The sequence below is a fragment of the Andrographis paniculata genome, unplaced genomic scaffold, assembly GCF_009805555.1.
Source record: "Andrographis paniculata isolate CXL003 unplaced genomic scaffold, ASM980555v1 Contig76END, whole genome shotgun sequence".
Classification (NCBI taxonomy): domain Eukaryota; kingdom Viridiplantae; phylum Streptophyta; class Magnoliopsida; order Lamiales; family Acanthaceae; genus Andrographis; species Andrographis paniculata.
Window position 1 is genome coordinate 528898 of NW_026137613.1, and position 16711 is coordinate 545608.

The 16711-nt window shown below is 34.4% G+C and overlaps 2 protein-coding genes across 5 annotated transcripts; one reads left to right on the forward strand and one right to left on the reverse strand.

Annotated features, from left to right (window-relative positions):
* The first annotated feature begins 1893 nt into the window (after positions 1-1893).
* On the forward strand, positions 1894-8351 carry LOC127266416 (serine/threonine-protein kinase RUNKEL). Of its 2 annotated transcripts, none has more exons than XM_051296658.1 (11): positions 1894-2054; positions 2133-2222; positions 3113-3165; positions 3252-3327; positions 3448-3509; positions 3596-3674; positions 3759-3818; positions 3928-5574; positions 5677-6537; positions 6882-8004; positions 8129-8351. In XM_051296658.1, exons 1-10 carry the CDS (start codon positions 2007-2009, stop codon positions 7986-7988), a joined length of 4083 nt encoding a protein of 1360 aa, XP_051152615.1. In that variant the 5' UTR covers positions 1894-2006; the 3' UTR covers positions 7989-8004; positions 8129-8351. The 2 variants fall into 2 exon arrangements, with proteins under 2 accessions (XP_051152615.1, XP_051152616.1); XM_051296659.1 differs by having other exon boundaries at positions 8148-8351.
* Positions 8352-11982: 3631 nt separating this feature from the next.
* Positions 11983-16711, reverse strand: LOC127266559 (probable serine/threonine-protein kinase At1g54610). 3 transcript variants are annotated; one of them, XM_051296834.1, is made up of 8 exons: positions 16358-16711; positions 15588-16175; positions 15194-15478; positions 14769-15086; positions 13948-14175; positions 13647-13747; positions 13421-13535; positions 11983-12564 (listed from the first exon to the last, which is right to left on the reverse strand). In XM_051296834.1, the coding sequence occupies exons 2-8, from the start codon at positions 15999-16001 to the stop codon at positions 12271-12273; spliced, it is 1755 nt and encodes a 584-aa protein (XP_051152791.1). In that variant the 5' UTR covers positions 16002-16175; positions 16358-16711; the 3' UTR covers positions 11983-12270. The 3 variants fall into 3 exon arrangements, with proteins under 3 accessions (XP_051152791.1, XP_051152790.1, XP_051152792.1); XM_051296833.1 differs by having other exon boundaries at positions 15588-16279; XM_051296835.1 differs by lacking the exon at positions 16358-16711 and having other exon boundaries at positions 15581-15833.

Below are 16711 nucleotides of genomic sequence, written 5' to 3' on the forward strand. Positions count from 1 at the left end.
TAATTCAATTGAAAATCTTTATTATTAAACTCAAACTTAACATTCAAACCTCTAAACAAAAATATCAATTTTTTTATATTAGGTATAAAAAGTTATTTAATATTTTTCATTGCCCTCATCCAGCTTATGTTATTATAAATACGAAAATTTAACTAAAATATAATAATTAAAAGATACATTAATAAAAATAATTATAAATAAATAACTAAATAATTTAATTAAGATTAAAAAGTTATAAATTATAAAATTTAAAAATATGATTAAAATATATAATAATTTTACAAAACGATAAATTATATAAAATGAATATAAATAGAAATAATAGACATTTTATAGAAAAAAAAAATTAATTTTTATTTTTAAAAAATAGGTAATATAAGAGTATTATACTCCCTTTTGCTCTAACATTTATTGGATAAAATATTTAATAAAAATGGTAGATATAAGTGGATGAATGAAAGTAAAATGGTAAATATGTGTAAAACATATTAATAATTAGGGCTTGAGTCCATAAAAACTAAAAACAAAAATATAAACATTTGAATTGGGCGAATAAAAATAAAATATATACATATTAAAAATAAATGGATAAAATATATTTCGTCTGTTGGAATAATTAATTTTTTGTGTGTGGTTATGTGTAATTGTATTGGTGGTAATATAACAAATAATATTTTGTATTGAATAATTGATTATTTTATGAATTGTTAATATATATTATATTAATGTGTATATATTTGTATTTTTAATAATATTTTATGAGAATTGTTATATTAAAAAAAAAAAAAATAAACTGTTTTTTAGTCCCGTGGAGTCTGTGGCAAACTAGTTCCATAAGTGAAAAATTTTTGTTGTTTTAGTCCTTCGGCGTCGGAGACGCCCGCGTGGCTTGCCGGAGGTGACGTGTCCGTCAGGTGTCCCTGACCTAGTGACACCTGGCGGACACGTGGATTTATTTATTTTTTATTTTTTTTATTGGACCAAATAAAAAAATTAAAAAATATACAAATAAAATTTAAAATAAATTAAAAATAAGTTTTAAAAAAATTTAAAAAATGAAAAAAATAAAATAAAATTCACGTGTCCGCCAGGTCAGCGACACCTGGCTGACACGTCACCTCCGGCGAGCCACGCAGGCATCTCCGGCGTCGGAGGACTAAAACAGCGAAAATTTTTCACTTATGGGACTAATTTGCGACAGGCTCCACTTACAGGATTAAAATGATAAGGGGTCCGATTACGGGACTAAAAAACAGTTTACCCTAAAAAAAAAATGTTACGTGAGCAAACTGATTATATTTCTTCTATCCAATGTAATACTACTTATGTCCGGCTCAAGGGTTTCTAATTACTCCCTCCATCCGTTTTTGGAAAATGATTACACATTTTAATCTGATTTTAATTTTTTTAATTTAATTTTTTAAAATTTTATCTTAATTTATAATTATTTATATCATAAGATAATTATTTTTACTAATACATTTTTAATTATCTACTAATTATATATATCCTAAATTCTCGTGTCTGCAGTGACCCACCCAGACATCCAATGTGGGAAATTTTTTGGCATATTTATATTTGAATATTAATTATTATATTAAAATGTAGTACAAATTAAAAAAAAATTACGAAAAAATACAAAAAATTATATAAATATAAAATTATTTTTAATATTAAGTATAATAATGCAAAATATAAATGAGACGGAGCCAGAAAGAGTATTTATTACTTCCGTCGGAAACCAAGCCCAATTTTGATGGGATTCAAATTTTATGCCCTGGGGACTGAATGCTAAAAATTTATGGACTAAATTGCAAATAGCAGAATAATAATAATAGTAATAAATTTTAAATAGACCGTTTAAAAAAATGTCTTTGTTTGATATACATTTTTGTCTTTCTCCCAAATTTGAATTCCAATCTATTCTCTCTCCCCCGCTCTCTCCTCCATCAGTCATCTCTTCAACTCAACGTCGTCGATCGCCTCAGATTTGAAGAAGCTCGGCGATGAATCACTACCACATTTATGAGGCCATTGGTCGCGGCAAATATTCGGTAATTTTTTTTGAGTTCATTTTGTAGTCTAAGTTTCCGATTTGTCGGCTTCTTGATTGGATTTTTGTGGCTTTGCAGACTGTGTACAAAGGGAGGAAGAAGAAGACGATCGAGTACTTCGCGATTAAGAGCGTGGATAAATCTCATAAGACCAAGGTTCTTCAAGAAGTAAGCGTTCGTACTAACAGTTTCGGTGAGGTTTTTAATCAGTTATTTGGTCCGCTGAAATCTTTTTGTGTGTTAGTTTTGTTTAAATCTCAAAACCTAGTAAAAGATTGAAACGAGTGTTGGAATCTAAATGTTAGTTTTCCAAGAACTCGCAACCTGAGCTTTATGTGAACGGATTTGTTATTGAACGGATCCCTAGCTGAACTTCTTTTCCTTTTGTATGTAAATGTTCATCTATGCATTCTCTTTCCCGCATTATAATTTTGTCATTTGAAGCTATGCCGTTTACATTTCAACTGAAAGTGAGTGAAAATGCAAAACGCGAGCTGCCCATGGTACGTGAACCATACATCACGACCTACACGGTGTTTTTTACTAATTGAAGACGCCACACGCAAGTAATGCAAGTATTTAACATGATTATTCTTGTTCTTTGCTCAAGTAGGATGACTAATCTATCCACACATGATTCCACTGATGACTTGTAGAGACGTATAATCAGTTATCAGAAAGAAGTTTTTGCAAAGTGGCGCCACTGGCCTATAACAAACACATATATTGTTTGTTCCATTTCAGTTAGCACTTCAAGTGTCTGCTAAAATGCTCACCTATATGTGTGCTTATAGATGATGCCAAATTATGGTTAAATTTTTCCGAGTGGTGCATAATTAGATTAGTAGTAGTTTAGTAATAACAGCAAAGAGATGAAAAGAAGGAAGCTAAGCGAGAAAAACTAAATGAGAAGAGGAGGAAAAAGGTAAATATTAGAGACAAAATGTAACGCACAAAGAGTTCATTAACAAAAATAGATCTGTTTTTTTTTTTCTTTTTTGGGCTTTACTTTTGTGTATATATGTGTAAGTCATCCTTTGATCAATTTTTGGTTTCAGGTAAGAGTTCTGCACACCCTTGATCACCATAATGTGCTTAGGTTCTACTCATGGTAAGAGCCGTGGCTGCCAAATAGCATATTATTTTGTTTTTTTTTTTTTTTTTTGGCATTCGTTTTCTCATCAAGTGACATTGTAGGTATGAGACATCAGCTCATCTATGGCTAGTCTTGGAGTACTGTGTTGGAGGAGATCTATTGACCTTGTTGCAGCAGGTGTTCATTGCTAACTTCCTATGTTTTACAATGTGTAATATATCACATGGAATCGGATGCCCAAGTTGCTCAATTACATCATCATTGATTTGTATTTACAATTTACTGGGTGTATGGCAGGATGGTAAGCTTCCTGAAGAATCCATCCATGATTTGGCTCATGACCTTGTTAATGCCTTGCAGTAAGAATCAAACTGTGTCCATCCTTTTGGTTCATTATGGCAAATTATTAGAAGCATTTATCACTTATTCATGGCCAAATTAACAGGTACTTGCATTCAAAGGGAATTATTTATTGTGATTTAAAACCATCCAACATCCTGCTGGATGAAAATGGACACACAAAGGTATCATTCATCTTCTTTTCCTCTTTGACAACTGCAATTCAGAAAATTCCTGATGAAGAGCTTCATCAATGTTTTTTACTGCAGCTTTGTGACTTTGGATTAGCAAGAAAACTGAGTGATATATCTGCAGCACCTTCTTCCCAGGTGGATTATCAGATAATTCTAATTTATTGTGGTGATTGCCATTTTATTCTGCATATTATTCTCTCTTCCTACTGAAATATTGAATGTATGTTTTCACTTGCATGTGCAGTTACCACAAGCAAAACGTGGAACTCCATGTTACATGGCTCCGGAATTATTCCAAGATGGAGGTGTCCATTCATATGCATCTGATTTCTGGGCTCTTGGATGTGTGCTATATGAGTGCTATACTGGAAAGCCTCCATTTGTTGGAAAGGAATTCACTCAGTTAGCAAAAGCAATTCTTTTAGATGCAGTCCCTGAACTTCCTGGAACTCCATCCCGTCCATTTGTAAATTTGATAAATTCCCTCTTGATCAAAGATCCTGCCGAAAGGATCCAGTGGCCTGAACTTTGCAACCATGCTTTTTGGAGATTGAAATTTGTTCCATTGGCTTTACCTCCCCAGCCTGCTTTTGCTGACATGATAGAGATGTCTTCCGAGCCACAACTTACAGAGCGTAATGGGAATAGGCCTCTTCGAAACAAGACTCCACCTAAAACTTATGGAAAAGATTCAAGAGTGCATGGTAAACAAGATGAAAACTTTGCTGCTGGAGTCAAAGGAGAAGAAACACCTATCAAGAGCGCAATCATTGGTCGTAAAACACAGGCCAAGCAATCAGGTAGGACACCAGATAAAAAGAACAGAGATAATACAAGCGGGGTGCATCTCCTGAGGCTTTCAAGAATAGCAAAATCCAACCTACAAAGAGAAAATGAGAAAGAGAACTACCGAAGGCCATTACCCAATAGCTCAAAGAATGATGCAGAAGTCAAAATTGAAAACAATGACATGGAGCTTGATTTCAATGAGAGCACAGAAGATGAAGGACCTGATGAAACCGAAGGTCCTGATAATGTATCTTCCACCACCGACGATAGTTTATCAACACCAAACAAGACTGAGGAGAAACTAGATGTGGCGAACAATGTCAAAAACCAGCTGGACACTTCTAATGTGGATGGCACACCTCTTTTGGATGATTCAAAAGCACAAGACCATGATTCGTCCTCCGACATGGAAGTGAGCCCAGCTACACCACCCAGTGCTAGTCTTCAGCAGAAAACACAGAGGACTAAGGACGTCTCTGGGCGTGCCCTTGACTTTGGGACAGAGAAATCATCTATGGACCTTTCAGAAGTTCTATGGCATCAGTCTGATCTGTCTGTTAGGCCTGTAATGCCGAGCAGAAAATTTGACAAAGGATTAGATGCAATTCCTTCTCTTCCATTTCATGTAATTCTCCCGTCTGACTTTACGAAGACTCCTAAAGATAAGTTGGATGTGCTTTATAGTAGAATTGTGAGTATCATGAATGGTAATGTTAATGTGGAGAAGCAAAATGTGATCAGATATCTTGAGATGCTGAGTACCAATGCTGATGCTGCAAATCTTTTGACCAATGGACCTATTATGCTTGTTCTTGTCAAAATGTTGAGGCAGTCCAAGGCTTTGGCTTTACGTGTACAGCTCTCATCACTTGTAGGCCTGTTAATTCGACATTCCACTTTCATTGGAGATGATTTGGCAGTTTCTGGAATTTTAGGTGCTCTAACTGATGGACTCAGAGATAGACAGGAAAAAGTGAGAAGGTTTTCTATGGCTGCTCTTGGTGAGTTGCTCTTTTACATATCTACTCTCAATGATCCTGCTAAGGATAATTACTCTCAGGAGTCTCCATCAAAAGACAACCGCCCTTCTTCTTGCTGGCAGGTTAGGTTCTTCTCGATTGCTATAAGTATCTAATATATCTGATATGGCTGTAATCATTTGTTCATCTCAAGGAACCTGCATTTACTATTCTATTTTTTTCAGGTTCCGAATTCATTAATCTCTCTCATCTCATCTGTACTAAGGAAAGGAGAAGATGATCTCACCCAGCTTTATGCCTTAAGAACAATAGAGAACATCTCTAGTCATGGTGGATATTGGGCAACTCGCTTTACAAGCCAAGATGTAATTAGCAATCTTTGCTATATATATAGGGCTTCAGGAAAACAAGAAAGCATGAGACTCACTGCAGGATCATGTTTGGCCCGACTGGTTCGTTTCAACCAAACTTGTATACAGCATGTTATAGAGAAACTTCCTCTCAAGGAGATCACTTCAAGTCTTTTCAAGGGTAACCAGCGTGAGCAGCAAATATGCTTGAACCTTCTAAACATGGCATTACTCGGGAGCAATTCTCTGGCAAATGTCGGGCGCTACATTGTTACTCTAATTGAAGATAAGAATCTTGTATCCAATCTTTTGTCTCTTATCGAGCAGGGAAGTGAAGTCCTGCGGGGGAAGGCACTCCTCTTTGTGGCTTTACTTTGCAAAAATGGAAAAAGGTGTCTATCACATTTCTTTTGCAATGCACGATTACTATCTGCTGTTGATAGACTTGCAAAAGAGAAAGACAAATATGTGCAGCAGTGCCTGGATGCATTTGTCAAAACTGTGGTCTCAACGTTACCAGGTTTATTAGAAACTATAACAGGAGATATTCAGCAGCTTATGGGAGGCAGACGTCACGGGCAGAGCGCCAGCCGAAGTACTCCAAAAAACAGTGTTCAGTTCTTTCCTGTGGTTCTCCATCTTTTAGGGAGTTTTTCTTTTAAGCATTTGGTGGTCACTCCTCAGATTCTACAACTTGTCTCGAATCTGCTTAAGCTGACAGAGTCGCCTTTCCAGGTAAATAAATGAATGTTGAAGCTGTTAAATTATCTGCTACCATATTTTGTTCTATCTACTTGTCTAAGTTGTTTTCATTAATAATGCCTTTGCCATATGCCGTAACTAATCTATATTATCGCATAGTTTTTTTATGGTTAGTTTCAATAACTATAAAGTATCGTAGTATGCATTATTTGTGAATCGCAATTTTTGCCATTTGTCTTGTAATTTATAAAGCTCCTTTAATGCTCATGTTTATGTGTTTCTACATCTATCATTGCATTACCTATCAAGTTTTATTATCAGCAGTATTACGATTTTAATCCGAACTTCTCAACTTACTATCTCTTGTTTGATTACAGGGCAGGGATGATTTTCAGATTACTCTTCTGCGAATTTTGGAATCAATCTCGGAGGAACCCACGGCAATCAGCAACAATCCTGTCATCTTCATCCGCCAGGTTCTTCCTGGCCTCGTTGCCCTCTACAAAGGAAACAAAGACGGAGATGCCCGCTGTTTATGCCTGAAGATCTTCTCCGATGTGATGATCCATTTCCTGACCCAAACGTCGAAAGATGAAGAAAGGCTAGAAGATCTGAAGGCTGTGTCTAATATTCACTTCCTTCCACTCTACCCATCTTTAATCGAGGACGAAGACCCCATTCCTATGTTTGCTCAAAAGCTGCTTGTGATGCTCATCGAGTCGAACTGCATAAAGATCTCGGACATACTTCACATGAAAGCAGTCTCACAGTGCTTCGAGTTCCTACTGGGTGATTTCTCGACTCTAAATGCAAGCAACGTAATGCTTTGCCTGGCTCTAGCATCCGCCCCCGAACTAGAAACCAAGATTCTTTCCCAGTTAAAAGTAGTGAGAAAGATCGGAAATCTTTTAGAATTTGTCTGCACCAAAGAGATGGAAGATTTCATCGAGCCGACACTTGGCCTATGCAAAGCATTCCTTCTCCGCGCCGTACCCTCTAACGCTGATGTCATCTGTTCAAAGCAGCCGAGCCTCATCAACGACGGTTATACTGAAAATGCAGCTGATCCACAGCAATGGATAAAAGACATTGTAGACTTCAGCGGCAATGTAGGGGTGCTACTTGAGCTAACCTCGTCGTCTGAGGTTAATATTGCAGATTTGGCGTCACAGTGTTTGACCCTGTTGTTCAAGGCAGCTCCAAGAGAAGCAACCATGAACTTCCTCATGAATCTCAACAAGGTCTCTAATATCCTCGAAACCGGGCGCCGTGGTGGTATCTCCTACACGGTGCTGGACCACATCCTGCATGCTCTCGGGTATTCTTGTCGCCAATATATGTTACATGCAATGATTCTATCCATATCTACTTCGGATTTAGCCAAGACTGAGGCGTTGGTCTCGGATCTTAAGTCTTCGAGCGTAAAGGGTGTCGCTGAAGCTGCTGTTCGGGTGGCTAGTGATTTACAGAGGATGCGCCGCTAGCCGTGTTACTCTGGAGGTTTGTTGTACTATTGTGTTTTTTGCTTGCATATTTATTCATTCAACTTGGATGCAAGATTCAAATAAAATGGTTGCTTTATTTAACATTGTTGTATATATATATATATATTGCATTTTTGAAGGAATTTCCATTGCTGGCAGATACAAATCTGAATCTGTAGAGATGGTGGGATTGATTGATGATCACAGGAAAAACAAACAAACAGGTCAGGTGACTTTTATTCCCTTTAGTTTCTTGGATCTAATCTTTTATCTATCTATCTATCTATCTATTTGTCTGTTTGTATGATAAGTCATAACATTTGTTTTCTTTCAATTCTATCAAATCTATATCCTTTATTTTTCCCTTTCCTGCCTCTGATGTGTTCTTTTTAGAGTTTGGATTATGCGTTTAGAATTTGAATAGTAAAATTTTAAATTGAAATAGTTACATGATGGGATATAACCCGATGTGATATTTCTGAGGGAGAAAAAATTTGGTGAATATTAAAATCTTGGGTAAAAATCCTCAAAAGAACATCTAAAATTTTTCATTTTTGTTGTGCATTATTGTATTTCACTCATGCCCCATTCATAGGCCGGTCAATGGGTCGGATCTGGAAGTTTCGTATCCGGATCTAACCTTTCCTTACAATTTTAGGATCCTTCGTAGGCCCGTCAATAAGTCGGATCCGGAAGTTTCATATCCGGATCTAATCTTTCCTTACAATTTTAGGATCCGTCGGAACTTAAAAAATGGTGACTCCATCCAATTTCGGGTCTAATATTCAATAAATTAGGCTTGGATTCAAGTTTGGATTAATGCATAAGTGATAAAACAAGTATTTTTAATTCATCTTCCGATAATTGTGCTACTTCCATTATTTACTTTTTCCAGATCTTAGATACTTAAAAAATAACAATAATTGGATAATAATAATAATAATAATAATAATAGCACATGCTTGACTCCAACTGCAAGTTTCTGATCATTAGGTTTATTATTATTATTATTATTATTATTGTTATGGAGTAGTTAGCTGATAACCTAATGTATCTAATTAACTGTGACTCAACCAAAAAGTTTGCATTTTTATCTTTTCGGCTGTCAAAAAAGGCATATAAATATTGAGTTTGTTTGATTGTGATTTAAAATTGATTAAAATGATACTTCCTCCGTCCCGAACATTTGTTCGTGTTACTGTAAACACGTGAATTTAAGAGGGGTATAATTAGTAAATAATTAAAAATTTATTAGTGAAAATAATTATCGTAAAATAAAAATAATTGATTATTATAATTAAAATTAAAAAAATTATAGATTAAATTTTTAAAAATAAGATTAAAGTGTATAATTATTTTTCAAAAATGAAAGTGACAAAAATAAGTGTGATTGACATAATTATTTTTCAAAAAGGAAAGTGACAAAATAAGTGGGATTGATATAAATGAAAAGGTGGACACGAGAAGTGGGATGGAAGGATTATTTGATTTAAATTTTTGTTTAAATAGTAACTTACAAGTGATATTTTGTTAGAATAAATAGTACTCCTCCGTTCCAAAAGAATTTGTGTTGTTTTTTCATTTTAATTATTATTTTTATTTAGTAACGATGGATTCCATTATACAACAACACTACTCTTACTTTTTTTACAATATTTACACAAATCTCACTGCAATTATTACTTTAATTTATTTATTAATCCTTTGTAAAGTAAGAACAATTTGATCATTTGTATTATAATTCATATTATTCTCAATTTGATAATATTATTCTTTAAATCTCGTGTTAATTCCTAATAAGACATCTCTTTTGAAACGAGAAAATTATATTTTTATTAAAAATTGTGTCTAAATAAATACTTTTAAAATAATAAAAGAACAAATCCAATATCTATCTCCTAAATATTTTTCTATTATTTTGTATAAGAAATATCTCATAATTTTTGCAATACTAATATATTCTTATATGATTCTATTAATTCATACAAAAATATTCCAATTAAAAAATTATGAGAAATTATAAACAATTTAAATTATACCAGTTACAGATAAATTAAATAATTAATAAACGTTACGAAATTGAAAGAGCATAAGTTAATTTGTGATACTTTGATAAATTTGATCGAATATTTTTGCAATTATAGTTTATCTGTGAGTTCAATTTTTATCGTATCGGCTCACCTATATGTACATTATCAAAGTATGCATATTTTATACAAATTAAAGCACACATTACAAAGTTGTTAATGGAGCTACAAAGGGGCTCCAGTCTCCCGAGCCATAATTTGTGCCATATTTGTTGATGCATTTTTAATTATAATGCCGACTAATTTAAAATAATTCATACAAAATTGATATTTTTATATTGATCGAATACGCCAAAATATATATTTTTACCATGTATATCATTCAAAATAATAAGGTTAAATTTTCGATTTCAACAAAATTCTTCAACATGGAATATATCTTCATATTCTTTCGTTTTTAATTTTTTTTTTAAATAATAATTTAGATATAATAATTTATATAAAATTAGGAGAGTTAAATAGTAAAGAATAAAAACAATTTTCAAGTAAATAAAACCTTGAATTGTTACTAATTTTTATATGTAACTATAGAGATGGATTTAAAAACATTAAAAAGTGTGGCTACAAGTTAATGTATTGACATAGTAGTTTTAAACTTAAATGAGAGGTTTATTTGGCTATGATTTGATTTGATTTTTTTTTAAAATGGTATTTTAGTACAATATTTTATAAGAAAATTGTGCTATTTTATTTTTAATTCATTTACCATTTTTATTTGAACATATTTTCTCTACTTTATCACAAATGGTAAAATTATCAATTCATAACAAAAAAATACTTACCTAAAATATTATGCAAATATGATTTAGAACAATAGAATTTGAACAAAAATAGTATTATATTTTTATTGAAAACTATAAAATTGAATAAAAATGTACGAGATCCTCGGTCCATTGTCTTATCCGGTCTACACACAATAGTATTACACACACCATTATGTGTATATTATTCATGACGCAGGAACTATATGTTGCAGAAAAAATCTAAAAACCTCAGGAAATTTAATCTCGTGATCAAGAATCCATCCACACCAACAGATTATTCCTTACTGAACTAATACATTAGTGTTAAAAAATAGTTATACTTGTGAAGTTTTGATTTTGATTTTTTATTTTGAATAGAAAAATTTTGAATTGAAATAGTTGTTTGATATAATATAAATATATATTGATGTGATGTTTTAAATGTAAAATTAAATTTTAGTATAATAAAATTAAAAAAAAAATTGAGTATTTGATTAGATATTTTTTAAAGAAAAAAAAATTTAAATAGTAAAATCATTGCTAAAATGTAAACAAACTCTTAAACTCCAAAGTACAAAATGTCTTTAAACAAGAGCCAACCTCCTCTTATCATTTTATTCATTCATTCAAAATAACCCAAACTTCACCACCATCACATACCTCACAAAATGGCATCAACAAACCTATACATACATTTGGTTCCAATTTCTTCACTATGCAACTCTCATTATTCTTAATAAAATTATATTATTTTCATCCGGCTAGAAAGTATACGCTATTTCTATTTTGAGACGTTCAATTATAAAATATCTGTTTCATTAAATATCCCTTTTCTTTTCCACAAATATTTTTACTTTACATCACATCATTTCTTTTATACAAAAAAAAAAAAGGCAAAAATGTCAGTACATTACTTTTAATTACACATTATAATTAAAATACTATTATTTCTTAAACTTTGCGCCAAAAGTAAATATATATTCTTAACCGGACGGAGGAAGTAGTATTTTAAGTAGTATTTTATCTCACAAAACATCACATTCAAACCACAGTTCAAACCAAAACACAAAACCAAACCCTATATATGCATTTATCGAAATAATAAAGAAACGAACAAGGAAAGAGAGCAGCCAAATGCAAGAAATTCTCCCATTAACAGCAGAGAACAAAGAAATCGAGTTCAGCTCGTAATTATAATGCTTAAAGAAAAAATGACATTTGTAACCAGAAAGAAATAAGAAAAAAATAATGCCTGTCATGATCGTGTAAAACCCATAAGCAGAAACAAGGAATTCTGGAGAAAAATAGATAAGTTTTGTTCTTTTTTTTCGAATGTTTACCTCTGATATGATTTCGGTAATATTTCCCGGTGCAGTCATAACAGCAGCGTAAACTTGCAGTCGCTGCACCTCCGTGTGGTTGATCTGCCGACATGTATAAGCTAATAAAGTATTATAACACATGTTTCTCATTGTACATATTAGATCCCTTGTCTTTCCAATGATCTTTCTTCGGCTGCTTCATTTTTCTTCCCCCGACAGAATCAACTAATGGGCCAGACCAAGTTTGAATAGGCTCTTTGGCATATGAGAAGTTCATGGAAGAGAATGGTATGTCGGGAGGATCAAAGGTCGGGTCAATGTGCTGAGATGACCCCAAAGGATAACCAATTCCTCCATCTTGATGCGGTGGGGGGAATTTTTCACTTTTGCTTTTTGCATTCGCGTGTGAGATTAGGCGACGTCTCTGTAATTTACAGGGCCAAAAGTAAGTTGCATCAGTGTCGAAGAATCAAACATAAAAGTCGCCCCCTTCACCATAAATTCATTTTTAAGGTACATTGCAAATTACCCTATGCAATAGACACTTAATAGCCGAACAACATAACTCTAATTTAAGAATGGTCTTACCAAATTTAAGTTCAGATTTATTCATATGCACATAACTCTATGCTATGTAATCTATAACTTATTATTAATCTTAAATCCAATGAATATATAAAAGTGTTATATCAAATCGAATACTAATTGATTTTTTTTTTTTAATGTTAATTGCTATCAAAATCAACAAGAACACAATGAAAACACTTCAAATGTGAAACATCATGTGAGATATCACAAAACTAAATAACATGCTATGCTTTTACAAAAACTCTGGGTGTGTTTGTTTATGGGTTTGGGATGTTAGTTTTGGATTTTTGAATAATAAAAAAGTTGAATTTGAATAGTTGTTTGATGTGATATAAACATAAATTAATGTGATGTTTTGCATGTAAAATAAATTTGTAGTATAATATATATATATATAAATAATTATTTGATGTGATATTTTTTGTGGAAAAAAAAAATCTGGATAGTAAAAATACGTGATAAAACCCACAAAAGAACACAACCTAAGACTTTGAAAAAAAATTTGGAGTGATAATTTAAACTATAGTTTAGAAAAACATGATGGGATTCTCAATGGATTTTCTTTCTACCAAGGGATTTTTTTATCATTTAGTATTTCTAAGGACTGATTTGAAAAATTCAAGTTTATTATATTATTCTATACTTTAATCATCAATGGAAAAAATCAAGCGAGGCATATTTAAGAAACATACATCAATATTGACTTGCAGCTCTGCATTGGCTTCAGGTGCAGGAATGGCACGTAATCCCCGATCGCGTGTTCTTGTTTTCTTCACATCAGCTTGAGCTTTACCAGCTGCTCTCAATCTACCATAACATAAGTCAGATTTAAATAGAAATTTTAATACTCAATATGAACCTTGTAGCAAAATCTGAACAAATGTGGAGTTATATGAGAAGAGCAATGAATTTCCAAACCTCCGAGCTTCTTCATCACGGCGTTTAGCATCCATCTCTTTACTAGGTGGGTATTTTGGGAGGCTTGAGGGATCACATGCATACGGCTTGGTTGTGAAGAACTGTAATAGATCAAAAAAGGATCAATAATGCATAACCCCCATCTATTGAATGACATTAAACAAAATCAACGTGGTGGGGATCATAGTTAAGCCAGCACAAGACCATACTTGTGGCAAAAGAAATCGGTGACAGTGCTTTGTGTCTTATTTAAAATTATGTCAGAGAGAGAGAGAGAGAGAGAGAGAGAGAGAGAGATTACTTCACTACTTAGTGCAGCTGTGGCAGTTTTGCGCTCACTAGGATCAATTGAAAGGAGAGTATCGATTAAAGGCAGTGAAGATGAAGGAAAATCTTTAAATGTTTCCCTTATGCATCTTTTGTATGATTGCTGCGGTTTGAATATAGTTGCATGAGGAAGCCTCGACTTTTTCCAATATTCTTCTGATGGAGAACCACAGAGCTTGAAAATCCGGTGCAGCTGTTCCACCTACATGCCATTTATCACATTGAGCTGCAGATATATAATACACACACACACACACACACACACAAGATAAGAGCCAATTGAAACTATACTCTGACAGCAGAACTTTTCAAATAACCCATAGAAAAAGAGACCATTGTTGCAGACATGAATATTAAGGAAACGAGTCGATTCTGCACTCAGGTAACTAATTGTTCAAGTGGTCGTTATCTAATGCAACAGATGATGCAAAGGTGTGGTATACAATGTGGTGATATGAAGAAACTATTTCCATGAATCGTGAAATATAGGACTAATATGTTTCTTGACAAATTGATGTGAATTCTATATATTGTAACACCGTAACTTTTCACATGCAGGAATAGAGTGAAAAAGCTGCTTACATGCAGGAAAGACTTAACAGGCTAACGAAAAAGTAAAGAACAAATACTTTCTCGAAAAACATCAGATCTTGACATACTACAAACACACACAGCAGTGCCGTATGTTTCACTGCGATCAAATGAACAAACGCTATTACCAAACATGCGCACATTGGATACAAAAAGGCTGTCAATAATCTCAATTAACATCGTATTATTATTTAAGACATGTACCTCAGTTCTGCCGGTCATGATGGGCTTCCCAGCAAAAAGCTCAGCTAAAATGCATCCTGCACTCCACAAGTCTACACCCACACCGTACTCAGTGGCACCAAGAAGCAGCTCGGGTGGCCTATACCAAAGGGTAACAACCCGACTAGTCATGGGCTGCTTGTTATTAGGGTCAAAGGTGGAAGCTAAGCCAAAATCAGCGATCTTAAGAACCCCTCCATCATCAATCAGTAGATTCGACCCCTTAATATCACGATGCAACACATGGCGTTTGTGGCAATGCTCAAGGCCCGACAACAACTGATACATGTAGCATTTTACCTGCCAGATCAATCAGACTATGCAAACATAAGGCCATTTCCAATATTCTAAAGTAATAAACAGAAAAATACAAACAAAATGAAAATAAAGAATGGCGAGATTCCCACCTGAGGCTCGGTAAACTTTATTCCAGGGCTCGAAGCAAGGCCCGCCAGATCATGCTCCATATAGTCGAACACTAGATACAAACTACACGACATTCTTGATGTTACCAGCCCTTGCAATTTCACAACATTCGGATGATCCAGACGGCGCAGAATCAAGATCTCCCTTGCCATAAACCTCACACTCTCGGGTTCCAAATTATCAAATCTAACCTTCTTTAATGCAACAATCTTTCCACTGATAGTATCTCTAGCTTTATACACATTGCTATAAGTGCCTTGTCCAATCTAAACACAAACACATAAGCAGAAACAATTAGGCCATAATGAACTACCATTGGGAGGAAAAAACAAACAAAAAAAAACATCGAAATGAACTAAACCAATAACCTCTTGCCTTGTCAATTTTCTCAAATGAATCAGCCCGACGAGGCGTCCAGCCATTGATAGCTTCTCCGGCCACAGCAGAGAGCCAGGAAGGCCATCCAGCAGCCACTTGCTCACCATGGATATGCTTTGGTGGATTACTTAGCCGTGGATTTGCTCGGGACCGTCTCCTCTCCCCCCTCGGACGCCTCGAATGCTCTTTCTTTCGATCCTCATCTTTGTGCTCGCCACCATTCAGAGCTCCACCAGCAGCAACATCATCCTCCTGTGATTTACTCGCTGATCCAACCACTACTTTCTCCTTCCTACCTGACCTATCCGTGAGATCCTTTTCCCCTTCCTTACCTCCATCATTTTTCACTACAGCTTCACTCCTCCTCAGCGCACTAGCCGACTGAATCTCTTTCCCAAAAACACACCCCATTGCTCAATAACACAAAACCTCATTTCTCACGACAAAGCATACTCTTGAACCTCATCCAAACCATTAACCCTAAGATCACCAATCCAAGAGCTCCACCAGATTCGAAAACATTCCAAAATTTTGAAGCTCCACCGCGGATCAATCAATTCATCACTCACTCACTCAATTGACCACCTGAATAAATGCAGTCACAAGGCCGAGAAATAATCAAACAACCTAGTCAAAAACGCTCAGGCGTGCAACAATCTCCAACATTTACAAACAGAAACCCTAGCTCACTGCACAAGCAGAAGCAGCAATGATTTGAATCCTCCGCAAATCAAGGAAGTCAAGAGCTAACAAAGACAACAACATACCTACAATACAGTACGAACTATCATTAATGGAATTTATTGCGCCTTCCTTCTCTGCCAATCTTTCTCTTCCAGATTAACAGCCCAAAAACACAACCAGCAAATCAAATCTTCCCAAAACCCAATTTCAAACCTCAAAAAAAAAAAAAAAAAAAAAAAAAAACCAAGATTGTTGAAAATCGAAAAATGCGAGTGCAGAATTCGATCAAACAGCAGATCTGCGCTTGCGCGTCTACGATTTGATCGAAAAAAACAAAAAAGTTGGGAGCAAAATCTCCGGAGAGCACCAAAAAAGTGCTGTGGGATGATTTTGACCAGAGCAGAAACTGAAATTGATTTACTTAACACTGTCTTCTT